At 51.0% G+C, this 12,988-nt stretch overlaps 2 protein-coding genes across 6 annotated transcripts; one reads left to right on the top strand and one right to left on the bottom strand.

Moving 5' to 3' along the window:
- The first annotated feature begins 39 nt into the window (after positions 1-39).
- On the top strand, positions 40-3,747 carry LOC108155818 (glutamate receptor ionotropic, kainate 2). The gene is made up of 13 exons (XM_017286905.2): positions 40-186; positions 476-636; positions 702-918; positions 978-1,367; positions 1,432-1,595; positions 1,655-1,885; positions 1,950-2,153; positions 2,215-2,299; positions 2,359-2,635; positions 2,694-2,895; positions 2,954-3,179; positions 3,239-3,501; positions 3,563-3,747. The coding sequence occupies exons 1-13, from the start codon at positions 60-62 to the stop codon at positions 3,722-3,724; spliced, it is 2,709 nt and encodes a 902-aa protein (XP_017142394.1). The 5' UTR covers positions 40-59; the 3' UTR covers positions 3,725-3,747.
- LOC108155814 (leucine-rich repeat serine/threonine-protein kinase 1) lies at positions 3,744-12,806 on the bottom strand. 5 transcript variants are annotated; one of them, XM_017286898.2, is made up of 11 exons: positions 12,621-12,806; positions 11,627-11,786; positions 10,303-11,562; positions 8,372-10,246; positions 7,828-8,313; positions 7,382-7,757; positions 6,246-7,325; positions 5,650-6,177; positions 4,751-5,583; positions 4,263-4,695; positions 3,744-4,197 (listed from the first exon to the last, which is right to left on the bottom strand). In XM_017286898.2, exons 1-11 carry the CDS (start codon positions 12,637-12,639, stop codon positions 3,976-3,978), a joined length of 7,272 nt encoding a protein of 2,423 aa, XP_017142387.1. In that variant the 5' UTR covers positions 12,640-12,806; the 3' UTR covers positions 3,744-3,975. The 5 variants fall into 5 exon arrangements, with proteins under 5 accessions (XP_017142387.1, XP_017142386.1, XP_017142389.1 ...); XM_017286897.2 differs by lacking the exon at positions 12,621-12,806 and adding an exon at positions 11,852-12,070; XM_017286900.2 differs by lacking the exon at positions 12,621-12,806 and adding an exon at positions 11,852-12,070 and having other exon boundaries at positions 6,246-7,322.
- Positions 12,807-12,988: the final 182 nt, after the last annotated feature.

Raw genomic sequence — 12,988 nt, 5'->3', positions numbered from 1 at the left:
TATTTTTGTCTGGATTATAATGTACATATACATTTGAATTTATATGTATAGCTATTAAAATGTTTAGCAAACATATTTTCATTTCGTTCGTCATAATTTTGTCCCGAGTTCCGCTTCACAGCACTCAGTACGAGGGCTATGGCAGCAGCTACGACAGCTTCCAAAACATGGGAAGTGTCCCCATTGGTAAGACATTTTGAAAATCGAAAAAAACCGACAGAGAAATGTGTGTCGCTCGAGTGTTTTTTTTTTCATTCTGCCCAAAACAAACCATTTGCAATGGGCGATTTATTTTTAACACGCTGTTCGTTCCATCAACGCCGAAAGCTCATAAAATCGTATTTTAGTATTCAGATTTATTTGTTTGTTTGGCTCTCCGAGCGGAATGGGATAGACCGCTGCTCGATGAGGTCAAGATTTGTTTATAAACAAACCGGCAAGAGCGATAGAGGGAATTTCTCATTCTGATTTTCAGGTCTGCTCACCGACCAGAACACGGATCAAATGAATATTGTTTTCGATCATGCCATCGAAGTGGCCAACCAGGAGGTGGGCACAACGCTGACGTCCCTCAAGGCGGAGGTTAACTACGGTGATGCCTATCAGAGCTACGGTAGACTGTGCAGGATGATGGAGGTAGCTCACTAGATCCTTTCCTTACAATATTACTCGTAATTAATTCATTATCTTTTCATTCGAAGACGGGCATTGCGGGTGTTTTTGGACCCTCTTCGCGGCACACTGCCGTCCATCTGATGTCCATATGCGATGCCATGGACATTCCCCACATATACTCCTACATGAGCGAGTACGCGGAGGGCTTCAATCTCCATCCACATCCAGCTGACCTCGCCAAGGCCCTCTACAGTCTCATCACAGAGTTCAACTGGACACGATTCATATTCCTCTACGAATCGGGTATGTTTCAATCGATACTATAATTTCCATTATATGTATAAATTCCATGCCGCTTCCAGCCGATTACCTAAACATTCTGAATGAACTAACCACGATGTTTGGGATGAACGGACCCGTGGTCACGGTCCTGCGCTACGACATGCACTTGAATGGCAATTACAAGCAGGTCCTGCGGCGAGTGAGAAAGTCGGTTGATAATCGAATTGTGGTCGTTGGCTCCAGTGAGACAATGCCAGAGTTCCTGAATCAGGCGCAACAGGTGGGAATCATCAATGAGGACTACAAGTACATAATTGGCAACCTCGACTTTCACTCGTTCGACCTGGAGGAGTACAAGTACAGTGAGGCTAACATAACAGGGCTGCGGCTGTTTTCCCCGGAGAAAATGGCCGTCAAGGAGCTACTCATGAAATTGGGATATCCCAGTGACCAGGATGAGTTTCGGAATGGTAGTGAACAATTGTATAGTATCCCCTATATAGTAACTTTAAATAAACTTCAATATTTTCAAAGGCTCCTGTCCCATTACCGTGGAAATGGCTCTCACTTATGATGCCGTTCAGCTATTCGCAGAGACCCTGAAGAATCTACCATTCAAGCCAGTCTCCCAGAACTGCTCCCAGCGCACAGAGAGTGTCCGGGATGATGGATCCTCCTTCAAGAACTATATGCGAACGGTGAGTGGAACATATTTCACTTATTTACTCGCATTTCCATTTTATTCGTCTCACATCAGCTGCGTCTCACGGATCGCCTGCTCACCGGACCCATATTTTTTGAGGGAAATGTCCGCAAAGGATATCACCTGGATGTGATTGAGCTCCAGCCCTCGGGTATTGTCAAAGTAGGAACTTGGGATGAGCAGCGCGAATACAGAGCCCAACGCCTGGCGGCCACCACAGCGCAATTCGACAACATTGACAACTCTTTGGCCAACAAAACATTTATTGTCTTGCTTTCGGTGCCGGTAAGACATATATAGTCTAAATAATTTCTATATCGATAATACAAATGTTAAAATTATCCATTAGAACAAGCCCTATGCGCAGCTGGTGGAGACTTTCAAGCAGCTAGAAGGAAACAGTCAGTACGAGGGCTACGGAGTGGACCTGATCAAGGAGCTAGCCGACAAACTGGGCTTCAACTTTACCTTCGTGAACGGTGGTAATGATTATGGATCGTATAACAAGACCTCCAACGAATCCACGGGAATGTTGAGGGAAATTATGATGGGGGTAAGTCAAGAGCATCACATTTCCATTGATCCATTTCCATTCATGATTCATTTTATATAAGCGGGCAGACTTGGCCATAACGGACTTGACCATTACCTCTGAGCGAGAAGAGGCCATTGATTTTACGATACCTTTTATGAATCTGGGTAGGTTCAACCTGTCCGATCCGTTTTTAATCGTATTTTAATATAAAAAATTCTTTCAGGTATAGCCATTCTCTACTTGAAACCACAGAAGGCTACTCCTGAGCTCTTTACGTTCATGGACCCGTTCTCTGAAGAGGTTTGGTGGTTCCTGGGGTTTTCCTTTTTGGCCGTAGCTTTGAGCTTCTTCATATTGGGTCGCCTATCGCCCAGCGAATGGGACAATCCATATCCATGCATTGAAGAGCCTGAAGAGCTGGAAAATCAGTTTACAATTGGCAATTCCATTTGGTTTACAACGGGTGCTCTGCTCCAACAGGGTTCGGAAATCGGACCAAAGTATGTATGTTCAACAACTAATAAAATACTAATTTGAAAGCCATTGTCATCCTTGCAGAGCCCTGTCCACTCGAACGGTGGCCACTTTCTGGCTGTTCTTTACCCTGATTGTTGTTTCGTCATATACCGCCAACTTAGCTGCCTTCTTGACAATTGAAAAGCCGCAAAGTTTGATCAACAGCGTTGACGACCTGGCTGACAACAAAGATGGTGTGGTCTACGGAGCGAAACGTACGGGTTCCACGAGGAACTTCTTTTTGGTAATAGCATGATATTCGGTTGACTATGCACTATCATATTAAATATTATCATTTTTAGACATCCGAGGACGAACGATACAAGAAGATGAACAAATTTATGACCGAGCATCCCGAACACCTAACAGAGGATAACCAAGAAGGCGTGAGGCGAGTAAAGACCAGCACCCACTATGCCTTTCTGATGGAGTCTACATCGATTGAGTACAACACGAAGCGTGAATGCAATCTGAAGAAGATCGGCGACGCTCTGGACGAGAAGGGATATGGCATAGCCATGCGGAAGAGTAAGATATTCACTCACATGTAGAGTCCACATGTAGCAACGTTGCAAATCATCTTCTAGATTGGGGACATCGGGACAAGTTCAACAACGCTCTCCTGGAGCTGCAGGAGCAGGGCGTGCTGGAGAAAATGAAGAACAAGTGGTGGAATGAGGTCGGCACAGGCATTTGCGCAACCAAAGAAGATGCACCCGATGCCACGCCCTTGGACATGAACAATCTGGAGGGCGTGTTCTTCGTTCTCCTCGTGGGTAGCTGCTGCGCCTTGCTGTACGGCATCATCAGCTGGGTCTTGTTTGTGATGAAGAAGGCACACCACTATCGCGTACGTTATCCACTCTCTACAGCCTGGGCGATCCTTAAATTTGTATCCATTCCTCTGACAGGTGCCGCTGCGTGAAGCCCTAAAGGAGGAGTTCCAGTTCGTCGTCGACTTCAACAACTATGTGAGGGTTCTCAAGAGCTCCGCGTCCATCTATTCCCGCAGCCGTCAGTCGTCCATGTCGGCGGCATCCGTGGCCCAAGACTCGCACACGGCGGACAGTTAATTGCATGAGATTATATTCGTAGATTTATTAAATTTTATTATGAAAAATGGAATGCTTGTGTGTAGCTGACACTGGGGATAGTCACTGGAAGCAAAAGAAGCAGATAATTTATGTAACTGGAAGATCCCTATCCTAGCCAGAGCCCAGCGAATGCCCCCGATGTCTACTTGCTTGCTCAACAATAATGTGTACGTGTGTGAGTTGATTAGGAATACTTTAACAATACGCCGAAGTCGTCGATGAGATCGAGTCTAGGTCCAGTGCTTGGCGCGCCACAGCAGGCAATGGATGTGATTATCAACATCAACTGGCGGCAAGGATTTGGCAGCACCATGAGTGGGTGTGCTAACTGCAGAGCACGCATTGGACGACTCAGCCGAGTCCACGTAGCGGGAGATCAGAGAGCGATACCTTCGCCCAATGGTGGCGATCAACGGCACCTTGTCATTTGAAAGCGTTATGATGGCTTTTATCTAAAAAAAAAGGCAGATGCAACTGGTCTAGTCAAAGATCAGGTTGAGATAGATCACATTCTTACCTCATTTTCGTAGGGTCGGAAAACACTTATCGGACGCAGGGTCTGTAGCTCGGCCACGATCAGGCATCCCCAAGTGGTGCCTATGTACAGCTCTGTGTTGTGGGCCGCCAGAGCCGAAATCTGGCACTTGATGAGACTCACATGCTCATCGATGGCGATGCTCTGCAGCGACTCGGAGCACGGCAGCAGCTTGGAGCAGTCCAACTTGTTCTCGATACGCTTCGACGTAGCGCCCCACTGGTAAACCATGCATCCTGGATAAAGGCAACTGAATACATGGCTCTCATTGCTGCACAGACGGGCCACCTTGACATCCTCAATTAGATTGGGCTCCTCGCTGTGGCAAAGAGCCTGATGCCCACTTACTCCCGACTCGCTCAGGGGGAATACATTTATCTTCCCGGCTATTTCCCCGCACCAAAGTTCATAGACCCTGAAAGAAATGCACAATATAAAATGGTTCAATGTCGAATGATTGATCTACTCACCCATCGAGAAAAACTGAACAGGCAGCGTGCAATACAAAGCCAGAACAGATCTCTGTAAGCACAAAGGAGCCCTCGGCAAAGGCGCAGTTGGTGGGCATCATTGTGGCATCCACCAGGAACACTCGACCATTGTGCAGGCCCACGGCCACGCGGGCAATCTTCTCCATGTGGACAAGGCTTATCACAGCCGACTTGATGGCCGGATCAAGCATGTAGGAGAACAAATGAGCGTAGGTGGAGGTGCTATAAGCGTGCAGGTTGCCGGAAACGTCCCCCATCCAGATAGCCTCGCCCACCAGGCAGCAGCAGAGCATGTTCATCTTAGGTAGGCGCTGCGCAGAGCGGGAACGGGATTGGGCGCCGTTCTCGGGGGTCTTGGGAGGACCAACCTGCGGCTGTGGGGCACAACTGATGCTGTTGCATTGCACCAGGCAGCCGGAAGGCGTGCAATCAAGTATGTCGATGCGGGATCCGTAAGCGGGAAGCCACAGCTCCAGGCCGGAGCGTTCTTCATCTCCCATGCCAATCGTCGACTGGAAGACACCGCAGACAATCTTTTCGCTGTGCGGCAGCGCCACCACATCCAGCAAATGGATGCACTCTGGTGCACTAAGTATTGACACAATCTGACTGGCCGTGGGACGACGACGGGGCTGCTCGTGCCAACAGAGAACCATGAGATCCAGGCAGCAGGTGGGAAACTGAGTCTCCCTTTGGGTGAGAGCCGGACGACTGCCCTCCAAGATACACTCCTTAATGGACTCGTGTCCCTCGAATGGTTGCCGCAAGCTAATGTTCTCGTAGATGAACATGCCAAAGGAGAAGCAATCGACCTGGAATGGACAAGCCAAATACCAAATATGAGTACTTCTTCATACAGGCAGAGCCGCATTACTCACCTTCTCTGTGTACTCTTCTTCTCCGTTGTAACGTATTATCTCGGGTGCCATGAATCCCTCGGTGCCGCCAAAGCCCTTGGCTCCGCTTGGAGCTGTCTGCCGGCTAATGCCATAGTCGGCAATCTTAATGTGCACATGGTTTCGGGGACTGTCCTCGGTGTGCGGCTGCGGCAGCTCCCAGACCAGCACATTCTCCGACTTTAGATCGCGGTAGATGATTCTCCTACGATGCAGATACTCGATGGCCCGTGCGGCCTGCAAGACTAGAGTCTGGAATGTATGCGGGCCCATGTGAGCTCCGCTGCGGCGGTACTGCCGAAGCAGAGCATCCAGGCCGCCCAGCGGCGCCAGCTCCAGCACCAGAGCCAAAGGTTTAATGCAGATCCCCACCAAGGGAACGATATTGGGATGTTTAAGGGTGAGAAGGACGGCGAGCTCTTGGCGTGCTGTACAATACGCCTTGCAGGAGTGCTGCAATGGATCCCGATCCCACTTTCCCAAAGCCACCTTGTAGGCCATGAGAGCGCTCTGCAAAAAAAGTAACGAGAGTACATTGAATCCCCGTAAATACGCTCTCCATAAATGCAATGACTCACCTCTTTGGCCCGGGAGCCCGGCGGCACTGGCTGAAGCATTTTCATGGCCACAGGCTTGAAAGATCGCGCGCCTCTCATCTTGCAGCTGGCCTTGAACACAAAACCAAAGGCGCCTCGACCCAGGAGCGCGCCCTTAATGATGCACTCCGTGGCGATGGTGTGTTTGTCGGGTATATCGGCAAAGATTACATCAGGTGCAAGTTGCGACATGGACTGCTCCAGATGCACAGGACAGCTAAGCTTACTCTGATTATACACGGATAGAATGCACTCTTCGATCATCCAGGCGTAGCACACGTTGGAATTATCAGGCAAATGGTAACCCGGGTGTCCGTCCACGGATGTGTTGCGGGAGGAGCCGGCAGAATCGGGGCCCACACCTGAGTCCGCATCAGACCCTGCGCCCAGGGAATCTTCGGACCGTCGCTCCCTCCGGGCTGTCGCATTTAGATAAGCGGAGAACACATTCAGAGCGCCATCATCTCCTGGATCGCCTACGCCGTGCAAGAAGTACGCCCCACCGCCACGTCTGCTACTTCGACTGGGTCTATTGCATCCCATGGCAGGCATCTCTCGGTCCCCGGGCTCAGTGCTGTGCTGCAACTGTAGCTTTCGGAGGCAGCGTGGACACAATACCATGCGAGTGATCAAGAAGCGACCCTCAGAAGTGTGCACAAACCGCGTGCCCAACGACGGATACCAATCCTCCAGCAACAAATCGATGTGATCCACAGTCAAAGCCAACAGCTTGGCCACCTGCGACATGTGCGGCTGAAGCTCGGCCAGCAATTGACGTTCCCCGTCGTCCAGTTCTTGATAGATGTTCACATGATGGAGAGGGAAGTAAACCTCCAAAATGCTCGAAGAGCTTAAGCTGACATCGCTCCAAATGCCATCTAGTTTGAGCTTGAATCGGTTGCCTGCCGTGCGGAAAGGCTGCGTCCGCTCGTTGCTCTGGAAGGGCACCTCCCAGATCCTAAAGATCATGATGGGTCCATAATAAAGCGCTAGTCCCGTCTGCCACAGATTCCATTGTGTGTCCTGCTCCAGTGAGAGACGTAAATCAAACTCCACGCACTTCTATGGGAGAACAAGGGTCTAAGAATGAAAAAAGAATCAATAATGTTTCAGCTTACGTCTTGGGCAGCCACATAGACGTTTCGGATCGCTTCAACGATCTGCTCATCGGCCAGTATCCGTGTGATCAGGCGCGACCAGAAGCCCGAAGGGAAATACGTCATGAGAAGAATACGCCGCAGGCCCTGAGTGGATGATGAGGATGAAGATGGGGAGGTGCGTGGCGAGCGCTGCTCGTAGATCAGAGTGTTGAGATTCAGCTCCTGCGAGACGGAGCAACCCAAATTGCGGCCACGTGAGCGCTGCGACAACTTCACCGTAGTGCCAGTATTGGGCGTGGCCCCCTCTTGCAGTGGCAGCAGGGAGGGAATCAGTAGAGTACGCGAGTCCCAGGTCAGGGCCACTTCGAACTTGTTCAATAAACTGACAATATAACTGGAGGAGAGAGAGACGGGAAACAAGTCTAAAAGAATCTAAGGAGAACCGCAAATAGAAGGCGACTCACCTGCGATTGCCGTTTCCTTGAACCTGGACGCTGCGGAACAGCAGCTGGAGATCATCCAACTTCATAACGCCCGTGGGCGCAAAGGGGTTTATCTCTCGCACCGTAACCACATGGGCCAGCATATCGCACAGCCACTGTGGATCGAGGAAATAGTAATCTCTGAGGGTGGCATCGTCGTAGTGAAGCAACACTCCATTCTCATGGCACCAGGTGGTGGCCTGCTGCAATTCGGCGGCATCCCGAAAGCTTTTATAGTTGTGGAGACGCATCTGCTCTGTGATCAGGCGGCGATACTGCTCAGCATCCAATACAGGATCGCGACCCGCCGCCCGCAAATTGCAGGCAATCACATGGACAATGTCCTCGAGGGCAATATAGCTTGCGGGGATTTTCTGAAGCAGCATGGGCTCCTTGGAGCCGGGCGAGCGCAGTTGCATAGAAGTGTCGTAGATAATGTTGGCGAGTAGATGAATGTTGTGCAGGGTGCTGGAAGGAAACAATTTTGTATTTCAATGCTTCTCGGCGATGTATGGATCGAACTCACCGACAGCTTATCTCAATGGAGTCAATCACACGCGGCAGGCCGATCTTTTCTGCATCTGGTATCGCTATAAACTTCTCCCGAATCAGTTGCTGCAGGTGCTCCGCTTGCTGGGCGGAGATGGATTCGCCCACTGCATCAAAATGGGTGCCCACAATGATGACGGGGGAGTTGGGAGCTCGTGCCTGTATATTCGCCAGCCACTGAAGAAGCTCGGCCAGACCCTTGTGGCCGTCACTGATGCGCCACAGAACCAGATAGAGGCTGCGCTTCGACAAGAAGTACTGATGGGTGGCATAGTACTCCTTCTGTCCACCGAAGTCCCATGTGCGAAAGACCACTGGACCGTGGGAGCCGGGAGATCGCTTCCGCTTCTCGCATATCCAGGTGCCAATGTCCACGCCCACTGTGGATATGTTTGAGTTTGAGGTAGAAGAATGCCGCTGAGAGCGGGACGAGCTACGCGCATGTCCCATCCTCTTGGCCCAGTGGTTCTCATTGGCTCGGGACCGATGTGAGCTGGAGCTGGAGCTGGACCCGGGGCCCACTCCCTGACGCAGTAAGTCCAGCAGCGTACTCTTGCCTATCCCGGCCACACCTACCACCATGAGCTTCATCCGCGCATAGGGCTGGGCATCTTCGTAGATGGACTTCAGGTAGCCCACAATGTCCATTGTCTTGTGCTTCTTGCTTTCGATCATGGACCGCAATGGCTCCTGAAGCAGGCATCCGCGCGTGTTGAGATTCCACAGCCTCGAGAGCAATCCGAGATGGGGTGGCAGCTCCGTGATATTCACGTTTCCGCTTATATTCAACACCGAGAGGCTGCTGAGCTCGTGCAGCGATGGTGGGATCTCCTTAAGGCAGTTGTTGGTCATGTCCAACATGGAGAGATTTGGAAAGATTACCTTCGACTTGCTAACACCCACCACACTCCAGTCTGCGTCCTCGCTCTCATTGAAAAGGGTTGTGGCATCGTCAGTCGACAGCTGAATCCGCGAGAGCAAATTGTCCGCCAGGATGAGAGTGCGCAACGCTTCCAAGCGTAAATGGCGCCTGTGGCGACAGACGCTCTTCAGCACCGAGGCGCGGAAGGAGGAGGCGTTGCCCTTCGACGCTGATGACTTATAGGTAGGCTCCTCCTGACCCTCCGGCACCTGGACGTAGCTATAGCACAGCAAATGCGGATCCGATTCGGTTATGCGCGGCAGGCTAGGCCAGCAGGAGATCTCATTGTGACTCAAATCCAGCTGCTTCAGCGTGGCAGGATAGCTGGTCACGTGACCCATAGAACGCAGACTGTTGTAGGACATATTCAAACGGGTCAGATTCACAGCCAAGCAGGGCAGTGCAGCGGGTATGCTGTTGAACAGATTGTTAGCTATATTCAGACTGCTCAACTGAGAAGCTCCTGCCCCAGGAGCCTTGCCATCGCCCAGTTCTGGGTCCTGGTGCCATTTCATGTCATTGTCGGCGATTTCCAGCGAACCGGACCAAATATTCCGATGTGTTAGCTCCTGATGGGTCAGGTTGCGCGGCTTATTCGAGGAGGGTTCATCATAAGACTGCAGCTGCAGTTTGTCCAGGCTCCAGACCGAGCTGCTTGTCTGCATGGGCGGCACCGGCAGATCCTTGAGCAGATTGAAGGCCACATTCAGTTCGCGCAGCTTTGGTGCGCGCCACAGATCGAATGGCAGCTCCTGCAACTTATTATTCGAGATGTCCAGAATGGTCAAGGCAGGCAGATGGAAAATGGCAGCTGGCAGACTCGTCAGCTGATTGTCCTGCAGGAAGAGCTCGTCCAGCACGGGACAGCTGTAGGTCTTGCCCATGGGCGGAGGCAGCTCCGTGATCTTGTTCTGAGCCACATTTAGATACCTGCAAAGGAGAGTATTACATTTGGGAGTGTGCAAAGTGCATCATTTAACACGTACTTGAGGCTAACCAGATGCAGCAACTCCTGTGGAATGGTCGTGAGCAGATTATGCGAAAAGTCGATCCGAGTGATGGCCGTCAGTGAGACCTCAGTAAGCCTCGGATGCGTCTGCAGCTTGGGATTCAGCAGCAGTACGCCGCTGACCAGCCACGGAATACGCACGACTGTCAGCTGAACGTTTGAGCTTAAGCTGTGCCAATCGATAATGGTGGGCACATTGGGGAACATGGCGCTGTAGGATATGTTGCTCGTGGAGGGCAAAAACACATTCACCTCCACCGGTGTGGGTAGCCCCTTCTTATTGATCTTGTAGTCCGAGTCTGGGTGGACGCGGCGTGCCAGCAGGCGACTCAAAATCGCCTCGTCGCCACCGGCTAGGGCCATGCTGATGGCTGAACCGTTGTCGTCGCGGGCGCCGTGCTTTAACAGCAGATCCAGCATGGCCAGGGAACGCTGCTTGCAGGCCTCGGCAATCGGTACATTACTCAGTCCGTAGATCTCCTCGCTGCACTTGGGATCATTCTGATCCTCCACGGGCTTGGCCACAATGTTCGGATTGGCGCCATGCTGCAACAGCGACTGCACCACATCCAAATGGCCGCCACGGACAGCCGCCAGTAGGGCTGTTTCTCTCGCGGCACCGCAAAGCAAATTTACGTTGATCGGACAACGCTGCGATTCTGTAGACTCGGCTGGGGGCTGCTCCTCCAAGGCCTCCGATTCGCCGGATATATGCAGCTTTGACATGATGGCTTGGATGCCAAAGGAAATGCGCTTCCTGGTCGGCGTTATGGGAGTGCTCACCGAACTTGCAGAGTCGCCCAGCGTCCTTCTGCAGTGAAGCTGCCATTTTAGCAGGACTCCTACGAGCTGCTTGTTGCCCAAAATGCTGGCTATGTAGAGACTCGTCTGCCCCGTGACATCATGGGCATTGGCATCGAATGGCAGCCGCCACTCCCACTGGCCCTCCTCGTCGCGATATGTCTGATAGAGGTAGTCGGGATATTTATAGCCTATGAGCAGCTCCAGCAGCTTAATGTGGCCGTTGATGCACGCCGCATGCAGGGGCAGCCAGCGCTCCACTGTCGGCTGTTGGATCAGCTCTGGAAAGCGGTCAAGCATCAGCCTGGCGATGCCAATATGGCCACTGTGGACGGCTGCATACAGCGGGGAGTACTTTGTTACCGCATGGGATCGTCCATCAGCCCCGGCGTCCAGTAGCCGTTGCGTGATACTCTCATAGCCAGACTGGCAGGCTCTGAAATTGAAAGTGTGGTTAGAAGTGACGAAGCCGTTGCGGATACCACACCTATTCTACTCACGTGAACAGCAACGTGTTGGCGCCGGATGGTGCCATATTGACTATAATCTGCCTCTCGGTTCCCAGCGCCGACAGAAGGACACGAACCGTGCGCTCATCCCCCTCGCTAACAGCAGCCCTGAGCTCTCCATGCTTGATCTGGCGCACTTCCTCCCGGGCATCTACCAAAGAAACAAAATATGTATTTAGAATAAACATATGGATTATGAGGCCAACACCCCTCTACCAAGTCTGGGCCCTCCTGGGCCTCCCGAGCCGTATGTGACCTCATCGACGAAATAATCGCACGCCTCTAAAGCTGTTTCGGTGCCAGGCTTGGGCTCCTCCACAAATTTCCAGGACATTATGCAATCATTCCCAGCACACCGCCCGACAGACTAGCCACAAAAATTAATAGCAACGTCTGGGCATTGAAAAAACTCGATCCACACAGCTCGCTGATTGAAACTTAACTGAGGCCGCCCGCTATAGAAAAATCGATTGGCCTCTGTCATTAATACGTCTGGGGCCAGGCCACGCCGTCGTTCCGTGGTCGTTGATCCAAAGCCCGAAGCCAGTGCGCAAGACGAGTAAAAACAACTGTTGCGGGTGGTCAAGGACCGACAGTCCCGTCATTGATTTTTTTGCGCGGGCATTGGGTTTTATGCTTTGGATGTTTGGGTGTCAAATGGCCCAATGGTTGAAGCGCACTAGTTGCTCTCCCATTGGTTGGTGGCGGGGTTGGGTGTGTGGAGAAGCATTTTCAAATTACCAGCTTGGCGCGCATCGTTCACAGCATCAGAGGTGGAGGGGGTCACACTGTTCCGTGTTGTTGAAAAACCAATAACATTTTTGCAGGGGAAATTTACTGGCTGGGCTGTGATTTCATGCTGGAATGGCTTTTTAAATATCACCACACACTCCCCACACATCATACATACATGTATGGGCATATATTATATATAAGTCGGGTTGTCGTAAACGTTTATTTCTCTGACTCAGAGCAGATATCTCACCTTCATCGGAGTCGCTCATCGCTTTGTCAAATGATTATCATTTAATACATTGCTCACTCTCTTTTACTTCAGAGTTTTGTCAATTTCACTAATTTTAGACATTTTGTACAACAGCTTTTACATTATTTAAATTTATTTTGCTCGATTCACTTTGTTTACCTTTTTTACTAGTGGTGGGAGAACATCGATGTTTGGTTCAGATCTGGCAGCTCTACTGCAATTAACATTGATTTTCGATAAAAACAGTAAATGTGCTGTTAAGCGCATGTGACTGTGATTCACACATATTTTACAAATGAGACCGTATATTTCGGTGCTGTTCTGAGGGTCATACTGTAGAAACTGGTTTTCGCCGCGCTCCCATGTGG

The sequence above is a fragment of the Drosophila miranda genome, chromosome 2, assembly GCF_003369915.1.
Source record: "Drosophila miranda strain MSH22 chromosome 2, D.miranda_PacBio2.1, whole genome shotgun sequence".
Taxonomy (NCBI): Eukaryota; Metazoa; Arthropoda; class Insecta; order Diptera; family Drosophilidae; genus Drosophila; species Drosophila miranda.
Note: the sequence above shows the minus strand (reverse complement) of the source record. Positions and strands in the feature narration are given on the sequence as shown.